At 43.9% G+C, this 19,626-nt stretch overlaps 2 protein-coding genes across 6 annotated transcripts in view; both read right to left on the bottom strand.

Annotated features, from left to right (window-relative positions):
• Window positions 1–6,222, bottom strand: part of VRK3 (VRK serine/threonine kinase 3) — a 31,998-nt gene extending 25,776 nt beyond the window's left edge. For 3 of the 5 annotated variants that reach the window (XM_044433276.1, XM_044433275.1, XM_044433279.1), the window contains exons 1-2: window positions 6,091–6,222; window positions 981–1,111 (exon numbers count right to left, since the gene is read on the bottom strand). In XM_044433276.1, coding sequence (XP_044289211.1) covers window positions 981–1,111; window positions 6,091–6,182 — 223 coding nt within the window. In that variant the 5' untranslated portion in view covers window positions 6,183–6,222. Of the gene's footprint in view, window positions 1–980; window positions 1,112–3,043; window positions 3,120–5,901; window positions 5,979–6,090 lie in introns of those variants that run through there. The other 2 variants (XM_044433277.1, XM_044433278.1) reach the window with 2 other exon arrangements.
• A 2,998-nt stretch (window positions 6,223–9,220) lies between these two features.
• Window positions 9,221–19,626, bottom strand: part of CCNF (cyclin F) — a 29,008-nt gene continuing 18,602 nt past the window's right edge. Inside the window, exons 11-17 of the mRNA XM_044433806.1 lie at window positions 18,860–18,983; window positions 18,056–18,236; window positions 17,587–17,674; window positions 15,485–15,584; window positions 13,723–13,847; window positions 12,074–12,243; window positions 9,221–10,577 (exon numbers count right to left, since the gene is read on the bottom strand). Of these exons, the coding sequence (XP_044289741.1) occupies window positions 10,123–10,577; window positions 12,074–12,243; window positions 13,723–13,847; window positions 15,485–15,584; window positions 17,587–17,674; window positions 18,056–18,236; window positions 18,860–18,983 (1,243 nt within the window). The 3' untranslated portion in view covers window positions 9,221–10,122. The remainder of the gene's footprint in view (window positions 10,578–12,073; window positions 12,244–13,722; window positions 13,848–15,484; window positions 15,585–17,586; window positions 17,675–18,055; window positions 18,237–18,859; window positions 18,984–19,626) is intronic.

The raw sequence follows: 19,626 nt of genomic DNA, 5'->3' as shown, positions 1-19,626 counted from the left end.
CAACCACCTCGGGACTGCAAACTAGGAAGGTGAGGTAGCCTACATATGGCTGGAACCAAGTCTTGCTTGCAGGACTCAAATTCTCACGCAACATCCACCAATGGTTCTGCCTCTGAGGCCATGTTTACTCTCTGAGGCTGCAATCCTGAGCAGACTTATGCAAAATTAAATCCTACAGAACTCAGTGAGTAAACATACTGAGGTTTCTGCTCATATCAGTTACTGAATTCTGAAAAAGAAAAGCAATTATAAGAGGCAGCACTGTCAACCAGGACACACTAGTGCACAAGAATAACAAGAGTGCAAGTGATGGTGCATATGATTTTTACCTAGTCTGGGCTTAGAGTTTGGAAAATAATGCCTAAAGCAAAACTACATATCCTCACTGCTAAACTCCACTGTTCCTCTAGTGGAGGAACAATTCAAGGTGTTGGTGATGACCTATAAAGCCCTAAACGGCTTGGGTCCTGGTTACCTGAAGGAGCGCTTACATCCATATATGCCCAGCCGCCCCGAGATCGGCGGGAGAAGCTCTTCTCCGGGAACCCTCCGTGAAAGAAATTAGGAGGGTGGCTACTCGGAGGAGGGCTTTCTCAGCGGAGGCGCCTAGGTTATGGAATGCACTCCCCAGAGAGGTCTGCCTGGCGCCGTCGTTATTTGCTTTTCGGCGCCAGGCGAAGACCTTTTTATTTAAGTGGCATTTTAAATGTTAATATTATTGAATTTTATTTGGCCAGGGTGGCTTATTTTATATAGTATGGTTGTATTTTATTCTAATATTTACATTTTTAATTTATGATTATAATTATTTATTGTTGTAAGCCGCCCCGAGGCTTCGGCGAATGGGGCGGCATAAAAATGTTTTAATAAATAATAAAGCTTTCCTTCTGTCCTTTCCTCCCATTCTCACTCTGTTTGGCTTTCAGATAAGAGACTGTTTCTCAGTACTCAGAGATCCACATTTGACTGAATATCCATACCCTTCCAGGAAGAACTCGGAGTAATCTGCATAGGCTCCTCTTCTTGTGGAGGCAGCCTGCCTCCACAGGAGGGGCAAAAGTTGAATGCTGCCGCTACCTTCTGTCCACACTGTGGACAAAAACTGACCATTCTGAAAAAGTAATAAAGAGGGGGAAGGGAACACAGAGAGAAAGCTGTAAGTGCTGGAATAGGAAAAGAAATGTATTTGTAATGTGAATTTGGTAGCTGCATCAGCAGAAACACTGATATTTCATTCAACTAACATCAGAGCAAACCATTTGTTTTAATCATGTGGAAAAAAGAAAAGAAGCTATGACAAAACAGTAAAAAGGAAAGATATGCTTTAAGCTAAAATTTTAGCCCACCCCACCCATTGAATTTAAAAAAACAAAACAAAGCCTTTTACACATTTAAAATGACTACAAACAGTCTCTGCTAGGGACCAATTTTGACTAGTGCAACTAGTGCATGATGTTTAAGGGCATGAGCTATGGAGAAATATACTAGTGCTCAGGTACTCCCTAAAACAGGGGTGAGGTTTTTGTAGATTCTCTGTATTTTATCCTACAACTTCCATAAGCTCTAGCCAATGGTGAGGAATAATGAGAGTTATAGGCCAAAGATCTGGAGGGCCACAATTTGCCCACCCATGTCCTAAGATACGCTGGGCCTAGCCCAAACAGGGCTTCATAGGCACAATGCTATGAATAGTGGCTGGAAGCGAACAGGCCATCAGTGTAGCTGATATCAAACAAGCATATGTGCTCATACTATTCTTTTCCCATTAGGACAGCTGTGACTATGCTAGAGATTGCTTTTAAACACTTCAACAGTAGCCCTGGCCTCAGCAAACTACTAGTAATGTAGTAGTTTTAAAATTATGAACCAGAGTTCTCTCAACTATCTCTTTTCTACTGTAAATCAACTTCACTGGGAGTCTATGTGGTATAGTACTTAGAGCATTAGACTGAGACTTGGGAGAGCCTGGTTTTAGTACCCTCTCAGCCATAAGGCTGACTGGGTGACTTTGGGCCAGTCACTAATTCTCAGTCTAACCTACCTCACAGGGATGTTGTAAAAGTAAAATGGAGAAGATGGCAATTTTGTAAACCATGTTGGGTACCTTGCAGAAGTAAAATAGGTAGGATATAAATGTAATGAATAAATAAAGTGTAGCCTAGGGTAGGCTGTTCATACTCACTACACCACCCATAATATTATAAGCTTCTATATTCTCACAATTATTTGTCTTTTTTCTAAATTAAAACATTCTCCTTCTTTGAGAATTGCACTTTACATATAAGTGTCTGCAGAGGATATATAAATGGTTTCCAGAGTGAATGTGTCAAGTGTAGATGACTGGTACATATTCTTAAAATATTTGAACAAGTCAGGGAGCTGTGGACCAATCAGAGCTTCCAGATATACATTCTTCAATGATCAGTGTCTGAGGATACATATGCATAATTTGCTCAGAAATATTGCCTTTTCCAAATTCCAGAAAAGACCCTTTTCTGTAACACTTTTACAGATAGTTGTTGCATCTTCAGCTACAGGTTCAAATTAAGCCTCATATTTTCAGTTAAAATGTTTAAATCTACCTCAAAAGGGAGTCCTCAAGGCAGTAAAAAGATATTAAGAACAAATAATTGAAAATATAACATTAACAGCAACAGTAAGATTAAATAGCAGACGAGCAGGAAATGACAACAAGTAGTCACTGACTTGACTCACACATTACAAGAAGCTGCTGTGGGTGAATTTCCCTGCAGGGCTACTCATTTTGTGCTGGCTACCATTTTAAATATTTGGGGAAAATGGAGCAGGGCACATCTGCATATATGCAAACCTAGCAAGGGTGGGTTGTTGGGCTGGCTGACAAGCCATTCAAAACCCATGGGCTGTTTTGGGGTTGTGGATGGCTTGTCAGTACCAATGCTGGGTCCAAGCATAACAAGAAGCTTCAAGTGCACCCCTTCTATCTCCAAAATATTCAAAATAGGAGCTGCTGCCAGAAACAAAAGCCCAAAAGGGAAATTTACACACAGTGGCCTGTGATTACCTGTGAACCAGGATGTTCTCATCACTACCAGCAATTCTATACTTCGTATGTTTGTTGTTGCTAAGTTGCTAAGGGACTTTAAAAGAACAATTGTTAGCTAAATAAATATTATTGAAGGCATGTTTAAATAGAACTTTTTTACTCACTGATAGCTAACATGGTCAAGACAAGCCTTCTGGAGCCAAGAAATCCCACAGTCTGAGCTACCAGTAAGGCCCTGGCCTACATTCCAACCAACCTGGACTCCAATTAGCCCAAAATAAGCTTGCAACTTGTGACATGATGCAAAAGGGAACAAGGCTTCTGCACTTTTACTATCTTGACATCCTAGTTAGGGCCGCTGAAATTTCCTCTACTATATAACTATTAATAGAAGAAGAGCCTTGTACTCTTTCACATCTGGCCATCTTGGCCAGAATGTTTTGTGTTCACTTTGCTTGTTTGTTAAGCAAATGTAAATGTTTTGCAGACTGCATTATTTCATTACATGCAACACATACATGCAAGTCAGTGTGATTTAGAGGTTAAGAGTACTGGACTGGGATTCAGGAGATCCGAGTACTAGTCTCCACTTTACCATGGAGCTCACTGGGTGAGTCTGTTTCTGGGTCCAGGTCAAACTGCTGGTTTTAAATTTTAAAACCCTAAACAGCTTTAGGTCAGGCAAACTAAGGGGTTGTCCCCTCCTTGGCCCTTGAGGTCATTGCTGGGTGCTTCTCTGAGTGCTACTGCCAACTGAGTTCTGGTGGAGAGAGGGCCTTCTCTTCAGTTGTATTCCTACACAGGCATACCAAGCACCAATTGTTTATTTTCTTCAGTGTCAAAGACTCCTTATCCTCCCAGTCTTTTCAGGAGCTTTTAATGGATTTTGAGGTTTTGCCATATTCAAGTTTCACAAACACCTATTTGTGCTTAGTTTTATTACATTAGTTTAATTGAAATACAGTTTATATAGTAATGCTATCTTTATTGTTCAAATTGTGTTTTATGAAATGTGTTATTAGGAATGCAATTCTAAGTATACGCAGAAAGAAACAAGTCCTCATCTCCCAGCATTCTCCGGACAATATATTTATTTATTTATTTTATTTAGAAAATTTCTATGCCGCCCCATTCGCCAAAGCCTCGGGGCGGCTCACAAATATAACAAATATATATTATACAAATATATGGGGTTTAGGACTTTCTTCTGTCCAAATATGCATAGAATTGCAACTTAGAAACATGCATTAAAATGATAAGGCAAAGAGCCATACTTTAAAGGCCTGAAAAGGTGGGGCAGGACTACAAAACAGCAGGCAGCCCTTTAGTAATATATTAGATTTATATCCCACTTTTTACACGCAATGAACTCAAGGTGGCTTACATCATTCTTCTCCTCCTGTTTTCAATCTTATCCCCACAATACCAACCCTGTGAGGGCGGTTGGGCTGAGAGTCTGTGACTGGTCCAGAGTCACCAAGTTGGTTCCATGGCTGAGCACTCATCAAATGCAATCCTAACCCTAAGCCAGACTGCCTGAGATCAGACCCCTGCTCTTAACCACTATACCACACTGGCTCTGGTCAAATATCCTGTCCCAATTCATTTAACCTGGCAAAATTCAGACAGTCCTACTATTAATGGAGCAAAAGACATCCTACTTCAGGGGTCTTCTTACAACTGGTTCCATCATGACTATCTACAAACGTAGTTTTATTTAACACTGAAATACAGATATGGAAAACAGATCTATATGAAGATACTGATGGGGATGGCAAACAAATCATTTATCTGTGTTTATGTTTTTGAGATGATCTGATGCTGCTGTAAATTATTATTTTTATTGACATTTATATACCATCTTATATAAAAAGCCATCAAAGGGGCTGCAAAGCAATTTAAAACTGCAACTTCTCATGATTTGGAAGTAATACTTCTGTTAATGCATCCCAAAATAGCATTTGCCCTTTTGTGGCTGCATCGCATTGTTCGTTCATATGTAGCCTTTTGTCCACAATAACTCCAAGGTTATATAACTTCTTTCAATAACTTCTTTTTCAGGTTTTTTTTTAAAATCATGTATTCCCCATCTTGTACCAATGCATTCAGTTTCTTTTTCCTAGGTGAAGGACTTGGCACTTGTCTCTGCTGTGGTGGCTTGTGGTTTTAAATGTTATGTTTATTTATTATTATTATAATAATTATTATTATTATAACATTTCTATGCCGCCCCTTGCTGAGGCCTCGGGGCGGCTTACAACACAATAAAATACATTGAAATACAATTTAATTGATATATCCTGTCTTTTTCTTTTTTAAAGAACTCAGGGCAGCTTACATCATTCCCTTCCTCCTGCTCTCCGTCTTTATCTCTACAAAAACCATCCTGTGAAGAATGAAAACGGGAACTGGTCCAAAGTCACCCACTTGGCTCCATGGCTGAGTCCCACACCTACCTTAACCACTACACAACACGGTCTCTCATGTTGTAATAAGTAAAATGAGGCAGCTAACATTTAAAGCTCACTTTTCCTCCAAGCACAACAAGGTGAACACCCAATGCCCCCCAACCCCATCGGTCCCCCTACAAACAGCCCCGTGAAGTTAATCAGATTCAGCCAAGGCAGGACTGGCCCAAGTTAACCGAGTCAGGTTCGCGGCTGTGGTCTCCCCGCAGTCGCATTTATATCCGCTGCTTTTTTCGTACGAGGAACCCAAGGTGGCGCCCATGCTCCTCTCGTCTCCTCACAACAACCCCGTGGGGTTGCGGGTGCAAAGCAGCGACTGGCCCAAACCCCAGCGGCGACTAGTCCTTCGCCTCCTCCGTTCCCGCCCCACACGCTTCCCCAACGCGCCAAACCCCAACTCCTCCTCACTCTGAAGCATGAGGAGCCGCGACCCCCTTCTTGCGAGGGGGGCTGCCCCATAACTCCCGGCACTCCCCATCCGACGGATGGCGGTGCTGGGACGCGTAGGCCTTCCCCGCTCCGTCGAAGGAGTGCGCGCTAACGCGACTCTCCAGGGCCGGCCGCCCGCCCGCCGAGGCCGTCCCCGTGGCCACCCACCGAGCGCCGGGACTCGCCAGGCGGTGAGCGGCTGTGTCGCCTTCCTCGAGCGCCGGCCAGGGCCGCTTCCGCCTTTCGCCGATCCGCTTCATGCCGCCGCAGGTGCGCGGCGCCCGGCCGAGGCCTCCGCGCTCCTCACAGGCCGGCCGCGCCGCGCCGCGCCAGGAAGCGCTTCCTGCGCCCCCCGCCCTCGGCCAGGAGCCGGTCGCGGCGTCGGCGCCCCGGGCCCTCGCCGGCCGCTCTTCTGGGGGAAGCGCCGCGGGACGTCCGTGCAGTGTGGCCTCCAGGCGCGGCGCTGACGCCCTCGGCGAGGCTTGTTGACTCCGACGGCGGGCGCCCCGTGCAGTTTAACGGGGCTTGCGCGGGGAAACGCGGCTTGGATCGCGGGCCTCTCTTCGAAGCAAAGGGTGATTTGCTCGGACTCCTCGTGGTTCAACCGCAGCAACTTGCCACTTCCTGCTAAATTACGATCTATCACCTTAAAAGCCTTAAAGGCGATGCAAATGTAACCCCAAAATGAGCATTTAAGCCCCTAGAACAAAGCAGGGTTGGAGCTTTGTATCAAACAAAAACAGATCATTCAGTTCAAACGAGATGGACTGAGAATTCCTTAATTCCAAGTATGTGCTTTTTGCACTGTTGGTGGCCCTCAGGGTTATATCAGAGAACATCCTCCAGGACTTAAGCCTTCCCGTTTTACAAAGTGTCAGGGTTTCTTGCAATCTGCAGCCTTCCCCAGCACCCTCTTCTTCCAGAAGTAGCAGCATGGAGGTATGTCTCAGGTGAATGCAGGGCTTCCTTACAGCACTCTGAACAATACATTTATGTATTTTCCAGTTGTCAGGACAAAATAAAAGCTCTGCTGTAATATGGCTGCTTAAAGCCTGACACTGTAAGAATAGCATTACTTAAAATGGGATTCCTAATCAGATCAGGAATCTGTGTTGCAGGTCTTGCTCCCCAAAGTGTACGTACCTGAGAAATGCTACTGTGCCAGTCCTGGAAGGTCTTCCTTTGGGGGCACACCTTAGACTTACTGATTCTGTCAGCCCTGAAGTTTCTTCTTTTTGTGTTGTGTTGCCTTAATCTATTCAATTCTTGTTTTGCTCTGGTGCTTCCAGCAGCACCCCCACCTGATCCCGCACCCTCCCCCAAACTGTGTAAGGAAGTAGCTAAAAGCTTATGAAAACATCTTGGTAGTCCCTTGGGGGCCTGCTGGCATGCCACATGCATTTCCTGTATGTTGGAATCAACCATTAATGTTCTTTTGATTGTGCACCCCCAGTGTACTTGCTCTTTTTCTTTTCACAATCTATAGCTTAAAATTAATGAGTAACCAAGATCTTGTTGCATATAAAATCACAGTATATATGCATATAAAATCACAGTATATATGCCTCCCTCTGTTGCATATAAAATCACAGTATATATGCCTCCCTCTGTACACCTGAAATACCTGAAGGTCAATCTACACATGATATGGGTTACATATCTTCTGCCAGTGCCATAGCCCCAGTTTCAGTTCCAGGTCCTCTGCAGCTACTTTTGGGGAAGGAAGAGGTCCTGCATAGATAATTCTCTCCCCTAAAAATAACAGCAGCTTGTTAGAGTCTCAAATGTGTCTATTGACCCAAAAAGAGTGGAACCCTTGCACTAAGGGCTGCTGTGAAGATACTATTCCTTCTACTCAAGACCAAAATGGATATGATGCAGAAAATTGAATATCTGGTTTCTGTAGTCTATGAGCAGCTGCCCCTAAAATTTGCTGTTTTCTTGTTAATCTTCTCAGAATTTCTATATATATGTTAGAGTGCCAACAGAGATACCCATGGTGGACCATACTGGACACCCAAGTCTAGGGCTGTGTGGAAGATGCTTCTTTCCAACTTGTCCTTCTCTTGTCCTAGTTCAATAGCTAAGCTATCACCTCAACCTATAGCAATCCCTTCCCAAGTGTGTCTGTGGCAGATAACCAGTTGCCTACTAAGCAACTCACATGGCTGCCAAGATACAACCCCTCCCCCCGCCTCACAAGCACGCACCAAGACAACACCTCAAATACCCACAATCCAAGTCAGGAGACAGTTTATATACAAAAACGTGGTTTTAATATAAAAAAAATCAATCACTAGCCAGTATGAACTGTCATTAACATTACCTTTCTTGAAAAAGAAAGAGTTTAACCTGTCCAGTGTTTCTTCAGATTCATGTAGTTGTTAACACATATTTTGTACCTTGGCATACATTCTAAGGAATAATTCATATAAGGAACCAAATCTTATCCTAGGCCTCTGTAGAAAGAACAGAGGCCACAGCCTAGAATTCTTATTGCCTGTGCAACAGTCATAACTGCAGGCACCATTTCATCAAAATAGTTCTTGTACAGATGGAAAAAAGGTGGCTAACTTAATAGAAGAACTTCCAAGTCTGTATGTCCGGGAAGCCCTCCGAAATCTGGCAAACACTAGATTTGCTGGATAGTAATACCTATCATTCTTAGAATTCAACACATCTGGAATAATGGGAGTTGCAGTCCAACACATCTAAAGGGGCCCAGCCTGAGGAAAGTGATTCTAAGGTCCTTCACATTCCTAATGTAATCAGTGTTGCATTAAAAATTGCAATCCATTGCATTGTATAATTCTTTGAACAATGAGCTATACCGGACTATGGAACACCAGGAGGGGCAGCACCTTAAACAACTTATCTTTCACTTCTTTGGGACTTCTCAGCTCCCATAAAGCTCATAAATATCAGTCAAATTTATTTCCATCTTCAGACTTCTGCATAGTGAGAACATTCAGCAACATTCTGCCAGACATTCTGCAATTACAGCAGAAGTGAGCCTTTAAAACATTGAGTAATCAGACAATAAGGGCCTATATTTTTATGCATAAAGAAAGTAAAGCCAGAGAAATGAGCAAGGCAGGAAGAATATTTGAAGGGATTCAAAAAGGAAACAAAGAAATCAAGAGCATCATCCAACCAAATTACTGGCAGAGCACATTTCTCATGAATGGATATTTGCCACTCATTTATGAAGACCACTAGATGGCTTAAGACCAAGGCAAACATAGCACCTAGCCTTCATAACCCCCCCCCCCGCTCCACACACACACATATTGGTAAACAGAGACATTATGTTCTTTTGTAAATCACGATAGAAGATGCTGTTCAGGAGTGAGAAAAGCAATAAACAGCAGTGCAGATCTTAACTGGCATACCAAATAATATGTAACCAAAGCTTCTGGCAGGGGAACAAACTGGATCAACACTAATAAGGCAGTCTTGGTAGCCACCTCCTGGGACACTTAAGATCAAGGCCAGACTGAAATATTCAGCATAAGTTTTATTCACTTTTGGGGAAACACTCTACAAAGATGAGGAGTAAGCATGGGGAGGGCCACTTATGTTTGGAGAGGTGGCCAAGGATTTTTTTCCCTCCAGTTGGTCAGATTTTTGGTATGCCTTTTGTAGTGCCCAAACCCCACTGAAGTCCCTAATATTGACCCCACCTTCACAGGAGGCAACGTTTCGATAAAGCTGAGGTAAAGGAGATATTAGTTCTGTCCCTATCTAAGATGGCTATCAGATTCTGCCCAGGTGAAAGATACTAGGGCAAACCTAAACAAGAGGCCCTGGTGAAAATTGCTTGATTATATTGGCACAATGGACAAACATTTAACACAGAACAGGAGAGGGGCAGGGAAATGATTTTGCTCCCTGCCACTCACCCCAAACAACATGTTTACACAGCCATGTTCTGGAAGCCAGTTATGCTGGCTAGTGCCTTAAACTTCAATCTGACCACAAAGTCCACCACCACAAGATGAGACACAGGGAAGAAGACAGAAACTTTGGGGAAGCTCTTAAGTAAAAATTAGGGGAGACCAGAGCTGCACAAGTCACAATCCACCATGTGAAACATAGCCTGCAACCACATGCAGTGCCCCCACCAGAGGCTCAATAAACCTCCGCCAGTTTGTGCCTGCTTCACAGATACTTGGCATTAAAGTAAACAGCACTGGAGCATCACAGGCTTAAGAAGCCCAAGTTCATCCTCTCCTTTTCATTATATTCTGACACATTTTTCCGTTTCACTTGCCTTCTACCAGATCGAGTAGAAGCAGAGCGCAAACACAATTCTGAGTGAACAGGCTGCACATGGCCTTTGTTCTTGGCAGGGCCTGCAAGCTGGACTGAGGTAGCTTTGGGAGACGTGCCAAAGTTGCAGTTGATAGTGGAAGTAGGGCTAGCACTGTTGACAGAGGAATAGCCAGAGCTGGCATCAGTGGTAGATTCTTGCAGGGCGTGGGACACAAGCCACCTTTGCTCATCACTTTGCTGGTCGTAATTCCTTAATTTGTACTCAGACTCCTCTTTGGCAAGGCTCTCTTCATCGCTGGATTCTCCACAACAGCAGCTGCCATGCTCTTCAGGGTCCATACAAACCACAGTTACATCCAGAATTCCACTGGGGGTTGTGACTGCAAAGAAAAACCTTATGATTAGGTGGCTGAACAGTAGCCTACAGCAGTCAAGACTATTCTTTGTAGTACACTTTAAGTTGGGATGGGTGAAGATTTCATCTCAGTTTGGTTCTGATAAGAACTGAGTGTTGTTTTAAAAGAATGAATGTGGAAGAAATCATAACTGGCAGATCTGGCCATCTAGGTCTAGCAATTTAAGTATTCATCTTCCAAAGTATAGATTTAAATTCCTGAGTATATTCAGCCAACATGCTATCCTTCTCTTCAATGGCTATGACAGCTGGGCACAATATGATTGTCTATCTGCTTGGGAAAGATATATTAAATTTGGTGAAAGTTTTGTTTCAGTTTTGCAAATTTCATATGCAGGTTACCATGATGAGATTTTCAAAGTCTGTATGTAGGGCAAAGAGAAACTGACAGATTCATCAATCCCTGACTTTAAGCACCACAGCAGCTTATGCTCTAATTCTGGAAACTCCTATTCAGCACCATTAGCACATAGTATCAATGAAATACACTCAAAATTATGCCTTCTGTGGATCAGTTTATATAGCCTGTATTATCTTATTTACTGTATTTCTATACCACACAATGGTTCAAAAGATAAAAGTTAACATCAAAGAACAGTGTAAACTTTGAAATAAAATCAAGGTAAAAAGGAGGGAACAGCAAGCAATTCAAGGGTCTAAAGACATTTTTTAAACCAAAAGACCAAAAAGCTGAAGAGAGAATTTTAAAGTCTTCACATGGCCAAAAGGACACATTGTGCCAGCTGAACTTCTCTGAAGAAAACCTCAACTAGGGTGCCATCACTAGAAATATCTTTCTTAAAGCAGCCTTCCTTCCTGGAGGGTAAGCTACCAGAAGTACCTGGAGAAGAGTCCTGAAGAAAGAACTTTAGAATCCTAATAGGTATACGTCTGGGGTAGGCAACTTGCTGTTCTCCACATGTTGGATTTCAGTTCCCATCATCCCTCATCACTAGCTATGCTGATTAGGACTGATGGAAGTTGCAGTAAACTAATACCTAGAAGGGAAAAAATTACCCACCCTGACATGTACAATTAAGGGGAGGTGGTTGACCTAGGTAAGTGGTGGGCAACCTGCCACTCCCATCAATCCTAACCAACATAGTCAATGGTAAGGGATGATGGGAGTTACAATCCAACAAGAACTGAAGGACCACTTGTTCCTTATCCCTGCCCTAGGCTATGCCAATGTAAGCCACAGCGAAGGGCTATATGCCTGGATATTCATCCAGCCGAACTGCTTCACCCATCCTTGCAAACAGAAAACTAACAAGTTAGGAAGACGGCAAGGCTAAAGTCTTTTCACCTTCTGCCTTATACTAGGATTTGCTTTGTTTCTCAGGGGGAACACTAAACAAAGCCCAAGTAGTACAGCTTTGCCATTCGATTGTTGGCAACACTCAGTCTATAGACAGTGGCAATACCAGCAATAAAAAGGGGGTGGTGGATGGGAAAGCTTACCATCTCCTTCCTTCTCGCCTTCACTTTCTTGATCTCCTTCATATCCAGAGCAGGAATCCAAACTCCAGTCCAGGAAGTTATCCAAAAGACTCTCCTCCTGATTGGACAGTTCAGCTGTAGGTGTTGTGACAAAGCTACCCCTGTCTTCCTGGATACTGTCTTCTCTTCTCCTGTGGCCAAAATGCCACAATAAATAATAGAGTCTCAACAGAGTCAGGAGCAAGGGGTAGTGGGAGGATAATAAGTCAGATCACCCTTTCCTAAAAGCTTTTTGTCAGTCGACATAGTTGAAGTCTGGCTTAATTTGAGAAAAATGATCAATACAAAGAAAGGGTACCCCAAATCGCAAGAAGCCATATAGTCAATGGATTGCTTACTGAGAGAGGAATGTGTATAATTACTGTGAGAATATAACAGTGCTATATATTGTAATAATATATAAAACACATGCTGTAACCAAATCCCTTTTATAGAGAGTATTTATTCAGTGAATCCCAGTTATGGATGGGATCTCAGATGTCCACACTGCAGCCTGTTTCACTACTATAGTAGAAGTACCTGAGGAAATTATCTTATTGAAGATAACTCAAAACAACCCTCTGGCTGTTTGTATCTCTCTTCGAAAGACATCTCTGACTGAAATCATCCAGAATGTCTTAACAGGGAGAATTCCCCCAGGAGTGTTTATTTCTTCCTAAAAGTTTCACTGGAAAAGTCAATTCACAAAAATGTGGAAATCTCCCCAAAACAGAGTATGTAGGGATGCTGCTGCGGCTTTAAATTTGAAATGGTAGCAGGGATGCTATCCCTTCTCTACTTTGAAATGAAGCCATCTTCTTCCCACCCCTGCTTCCTCTACAAGTGCTGTCCCATATGCAGTTATGGAGGAGGCATGCCACAACGAACAGCCAACAAGTTATCTGCATCAGGGGCCTTTTCTGGGGAGACCAATCCATGCAGCTTTCCAACTGGGCTGCCCAGTACTGATGGGTGGCCACAGCATGTGGGCTACAGCTCAGTGGTTCAGCAGAAAGCAGTTGCCCAGTTCAACATTCAGATCTGAAAAACTCTCTGGCCTGAAATGCCAGAAAGCAGCTGCCAAGCAGAACAAACCAAGAGTGAGCAACTGATTGCCTTCTAGATGTTTTGCCTTGAACTCTGATCAGCTCTAGCCAATGCCATCAATGATGGGCTCCTGATATTGTGGCCTACAAGCCATTCCCCCCCCCCACCCCCGCCGCCAGTATGGAGAAGACTGAGCTAGATGGAATATGGCAGCTTTTGACAATGGTCTAAAAGTTGTCACTGTTTTCTTGGCCCCATGCAAAGGGCTTGGAGTAGCAAAGGAACATACCCCACTGGGCTTTGCTGCCTATACGCACCCAACCTGCCTTCAGACCACTGAGTCTAACCTTCCCTCTTCCCCAACCAGCCTTCGTCTTGCCTGGGTATCCAAAGCAATTCAACTCAGCTGGAGAAGTGCCCAACAATCAATCCCCAGCCTTTCTTCCCACTTTAGAGTTGAGAGGAAGGCTGGAGACTTGACCAGCAGATACTCATCATGGTGAGCAGGCTTCCTGAAACCTGCTAGAAGACACATCGAGTGCACAACAGCTTTTTGATCAAACTCAAATTAAAACAGAACTTGCCTTTTCGTCCTCTTTCCTGATGGAGATGTGAGGAAGGTCTCCACCGTGTTCAGATACAAGGAGTCCGGCTGTAGATCCTCCTGTTTCACTCCTAGCAGTGAGCAGAGCTGACTGTATCCCATCACCTAAGATGGACAGTCCAGTGAGACAGCATTGCGACAGCCGTTCATACATCCAGCACCACTCCCTGCTGTGTTCTCTGTTCCCCAACCCTGCTTCCACATCTTTGAGGCTCTTTTCTAAGATACTCGTACGGTGGTACCTTGGCTTACAAACATCTTGGTTCATGAACAAATCGGGTCACGAAGAAAAATTTCATTAAAATTTTGACGTGGGTCACAAACTCCGCATTGGGGAGATGGCCACGACTGCAGTTGCTTTCGTGCAGGAAAGGCGTGTGTGATCAGAGGCAGCCCGCACAATCTTGGCCATTCCATCCCCCCAACCAGCACAATCGCGGCCATCTTCCCCACCCCACCCGAGTGGGGAGATGGCCGAGATCGTGTGGGGCGGGGGGGAGATGGCTGAGATCATGCCCATCTCTCCCTCTCCCAGCATGCCGTTTGCACCCGTCTCCTCTTCCCCCAATGTGCCCGCGATCACGCCATCTCTCCCTCCAACTCCCCAGCACACCAGGATGATGGGCGCCTGCAGGGATGACAGGCACGATCTCAGTTGTGCTGGGGGGTGGGGGTAGCCATGCTTGTGCTCGGGGGCGGGGGGGAGAGATGGCCGTGATCTTTGTTGGTGTAACTTTGCTTCACATTTTTCTGATTTAAAAAATGATTACAAAACGGATTAACCTTATTTACATTGAACCTTACGGGGAAATTTAACTTGGCTCATGACCAATTTGGGTCACAACCAGAGTCCTGGAACAGATTAAGTTTGTGAGCCAAGGTACCACTGTAATTAGGAGATTCATGCAAGTTTTGCACAAGCCTCACAGAAAGTATTTTGATGACTTAATCTGCTGGTGTTATTTACTTCTTTTAGTCTATTTTGTTGTTTCTTGTAAGCCACTTTAGAAGGATTTGTATCCTCAAAGGTGGGATTGAAATAATAAATGTGTGTGCATATGACTGCGGCCTTAAAACAGATCAACTGAAGCTTTTGTTCAGGAAGCCCCAGATGGCTCCCCAGATGGTTTGGCCTACAACTCCTATCAGCTCCACAAACCTCGCCATTGGTGAGAGATGATGGGAGATGCAGACAAGAAGGGCAGGTCACCCTCCCTTTGCGTTAGTTGACTAAAATCAGTGTAGGATGATTCTAAACAGTAGGTTTAAGAAGTCTGAAATGACAGCAGGGATGCTCTTTGAATCCAAATCATCTCACTTGCTTTCATACCCCCTTCCCACTAGAAGTACTCTCCATTTGATTCTGGAATGGTTCTCTAAAACGGAAATATTAATGCCTTAGCTTCTATCAGTGATTTTAAAAAAAATTAACAGAAGTTCTCACATTTGCTTTAGTATCTGCTTACCACAAGTTCTAGAAACATGCACATCTATTCCACTGACCAAAGGGTAAATAATTGATTGACAGATTATCAGCCACCACTTAAAATAATGCCTAGTTGTCAGGAGTACCAATGTTACATATTTAGGTATGCTTTGCCTTACAGAAATTTAGGCTGCAATCCTATACACACTTATCTGGGATCAAGTGGGGCTTCCTTTTGAGTAGACCTGCATAGGATTGCCCTCTCAGAAATACTCTAACTCCATTTCTCATACCCCTCAAAGATAGCTTGACATACCTCTTCCTTGCTGATTTCTTCATAGCGCTCATCTTCAAATCGTTGTTTCACAGCTGTAAGGGACACCTGCCTATAATCTTTTGGGACATCCTCATGGAAACTGGGAGAAAGGAAGAGAAATGTAAAATAACCTCTTTAACCTTTCAGAGGTTATCTAGATAAGTTAACAGAACCACTGAGAAATATATCTCTGGAATGCACTCCCCAGAGAGGTCCGCCTGGTGCCATCATTATTTGTTTTTCAGTGCCAGGCTAAGACCTTTTTATTTAAAACTTATTTTAATTGCTAAATTATTGTATTTATTAGGATTTTAAATTAGCCAAGAATGCACGGGGGGTTTTAAATGTTTTTTTTTCTTTTAAATTGTTATATTGTTATTGTTTATGTATGTTTATGTATGTATGTTGTGAGCCGCCCCGAGGCTTTGTTGCGATGGGGGCGGCATAGAAATGTTTTAAATAAATAAATAAAAATAAAAGATAGCCCCAATGACTGTGAAGTTCCCAAACAGATTTTAATGCCAATACAACTATCAACAGACTCATTCTCATACCAATCATTAATATTTGATTTGGAGGCAAGCATGGAAGAGAAGAAAAATAAATCCATAGCTTGGCTATATTTCTATAACTTGGACACTTGATACAGCTGGATAACCTGTCTTAGTGTGACAGAGAGTCTCGGCAAATTCCTAAGATCACAGCTTCTGCTTTTAACACTTACACTGGTAGCAAAAAAATTACCAGAAGACCCTATGAGAATAACTAGAAGAGGCATTTGTGGTATTCCTTAGACAAGAAGCATCTGTAGCAGCCTGTTATCTTCTCCGCCTTATCAATATGCCCTGCCCTCATGTAGCAACAGCACAGACTCAGACAACTGGCTACTTCCCCTTTAGTGCAAGCCAGTTTGCTTTTACATCTGAACCACTGATCTGTGGCTCGTGTTTGCCCTTCACACCTGTACTGTCAGCCAACCAACCTGAAATAGCAGTTTGCAGGGCATGTGTGTACCACAGCTGGCTGATGCAGGTGCTAACAGCAACTATGGTTTGTGCTGAGGAGGAGGAATGAGAAGAGCAGAGACCTTGGCAGACTTCAGTCTGAGGCTCAGTCCAGCTGCTATTGTGACAAAGTCTCCGTACATCTGTGCATGTGCATGCAGGAGAGCGATCTGTACTATAAGCCTAACAGGCAGAACATAAAAAACTGGCTGGTATCTGGTTAGACTACTGGCAGCTGGGGAAGACGGACGCTGTAGTCCAGGCCATCTGGAGGGCCCAGTACTGTCTGCCTGATAATGAGTGCCACTCTCCAGGATTTCATTCTCTAATGGAAGATGGTGGGGACAGAACCTGGGGATCTGCAGCAGGTTCAGATGCATGGGCTCTGCCACGGGACTCCGGGCTTCCTCTCCCCCTTGCCTTGCAAGTGGAGGATGCAAGTGGGCACGGTTCACGTTGCTGAGGATCTGGGGTGGGAGGTGTCTGACTACATGCGAGTCTGTGAGGGAGAAAGTGGCTGGGAGGCCTAACAAGGGAAGCCAACAGGGCCCAGAACTACAGAAAGGGGAGCTGCTGTGCCAGCTGAGGCATCAGTTGCCCAAGCAGACTTCACACCTAAGCGGGAGCCAAGCAGAGAGCTGCCTCTTGTGGCAACAGTGGCCCAGATGGGTGGCCATCTAGCGCATGTGCTGGTCACTCCTAGACTCAATTTCTGCCATGCAACCTATATAGGGCTACCCTTGTGCCTACTCCAGAAACTGCAGCTAGTACAAAATATGGCAGCCAGGCCATCATGGGACATCAAGGAGAGACCACAGATTGCCTGCTTTGAAGTCTTTGCACCAGCAGCCAAATACAGTACAAGAAATACCTGGTAAATACCGTAAAGCCCTTGGCTTGGGTTCAAAATTCCTTCAGGAGCATCTTTGCCCATGCATTCTGCCTTGCCAGCTAAGGTCTGATGTCACTTCTGTGAGATTACTGTCAACTACCCAGAGGACTTTCTTAGTGGCTGCCCCCTAACTGTTTGCAACAGCTGAACAAACCAATGTATTACTACCGCTTACTGCTTGCTTACATCCCACCAAGTATCTTTACCATTTCTTATGGAGACTCAGCACACAGGGAGTCAGCTCTTCAAGGGAAAATCCTGTACTTTCAGATAATTGGCTAGTCCAAGGATGAGCTGGAGAAAAAGACAACAAAACAAATGGCCAATATTGCTCACTAGTTCCTGGGCAGCAGGGGTTAACCAAAGTCACCTGTCCTGGCTCTCTCCACCTTCTATTGACTAACTTCTTGTCTAGCTGAAATCCCACCTATTTCAATGGCTCCACTAGGACTAAGTATACTGATGACGCATTCTGTTCCTAAGAGCTTTGCGGCCACTGAGGCTGAGTGCACACTGGCTGAACACTGCTCTTCACAACTTCTCACTCCCAGCCAAAGTTCTTATTGTCTTCCTTGCACTCAGCTCACTTTGCATCTTGGATCAAACCTAAAACCAAAGACAGCAATCTAAAAAGAATGGAACCCAAATTATTAAACAGAAAAAACTACTCCTCACCTTGTTTGTACAATACTTTAGCTAGCAACAAGGCTGCAGCAGCCAGACGGGCTGGAGAGTATATGCACAGTCCTGTGTTTAAGAGGGAGAGTTCACAGATGAAGCTGTACAGGTATACTGTTCTTCTCTCCAATGGGATAATGTTAAGTAGTACTTCTTTATAGTCTATAATAGTTGGAATCTTGAAAAACAAGAGAATACCAAAGGTGTTATGTCAAACATGCTCATAACCTACTCAGATCTACGGTCTCTTTTTCCTAGACTCCCAAGGTCCATCAACCCCAGCCAGCTGCAAAAACACACAATTTTTATATTAGAAAACACAGTGCCTCTGAGCACATACTGAGCCTCAGAATTTGTTTTCAGAAGAAAAATGAAGCCCACAGTCCTCGCTAACTAAAGTCTACTCCTGTTTAGGCCAAACTTTCTTCGTTCCAGACCCTAATTTAAGTTGGATAAGTCATTTGTTGGTGCTGTTGTTAGCCCTCCTTGCAAACCACTGAGGAGAAACATTTTAGAGTGGGGGGAAATAACTGCACAAAATCCAGAAACCCAAGAAATAGAAAAGCCGCAGTTCAAAAAGCACAAATAGTCTAGATATTTGATTTTAACTTGGGCACAGTAGGTAAGGGGAAGAAAACAGCAAAACTGCCCTATTTCACAACAACTCCCTGCTCCACAAGGACAGCTCGCAGGGTGACAGGTTAATATACAAATTGCTTTGCTGGATCAGACCAAGAGCTGTTTAGCCAGTAACTTGATTCCAATAGCAGGAAATGGCTCTCAACATCTTTTCAAGCTTACCCTTATCTTCCCTTCAAGGGCAGAGATGATCTCCCCCATCATTCTGACAAGATCTTCATATTTGTACGTGTTGTCTGTTAACCAAACAGCTTCCCGTATTGTCAGAATCTCTTTGCTGATAAAGCTGTAACAAAAGATTTGATTAGCATCAAAGACAGAACAAGAACGGTAACTTTTGCTTGCTCAATTCACACAATAGGATGAAGTGCTTATCATCACTACTGCCACCAACAGAAAGATCAGCTAAATTTATAGGAGCATTGATCTGTCATTCTGATTTCTAAAGTCAGGGAATGTCACATCTAGAAAATGTAGCAGTTAAGCAAAAACCATCCGAGGAGAGGAAGCAGCAGCCTAGCAGCCTCCATTGTGCCTCAGGACACTTCCAGTTGAGACCCCCTTCATCTAAATAATTTTGTTACATTTATACCATCTTCCCTCCAAGGGACCCAAGGCAGTTTGCAAGATCCTCCTCTTCTCATGTTATTCTCTCAGGTATGTCTGGCTGGCTTTTGCCTGGCACTGCAAGGATAATAAAGATGGCACAAGACATACTTCCCTAGGGAACATATTCCAGAGGTGAGGTACCACCACTGAAAAGGCCCTTCTCCTGTTTATCACCCTTACGTCTTCATGGGAAGGCTCCCTGAAAAGAACCTCAGTAGCTGATCTTAATGGATGAGTAGGAACATATGGGAACAGGAAATTCTTCAGATATCCTGGCCCTAAGCTGTTTAGGGCTCTAAATCCCTAACATCTATATGAAG

The sequence above is a fragment of the Varanus komodoensis genome, unplaced genomic scaffold (genome assembly GCF_004798865.1).
Source record: "Varanus komodoensis strain SLA01 unplaced genomic scaffold, ASM479886v1 scaffold26, whole genome shotgun sequence".
NCBI classification, from domain to species: domain Eukaryota; kingdom Metazoa; phylum Chordata; class Lepidosauria; order Squamata; family Varanidae; genus Varanus; species Varanus komodoensis.
The sequence above is the reverse complement of the archived record's forward strand: the minus strand, read 5'-3'. Positions and strand labels throughout refer to the sequence as shown.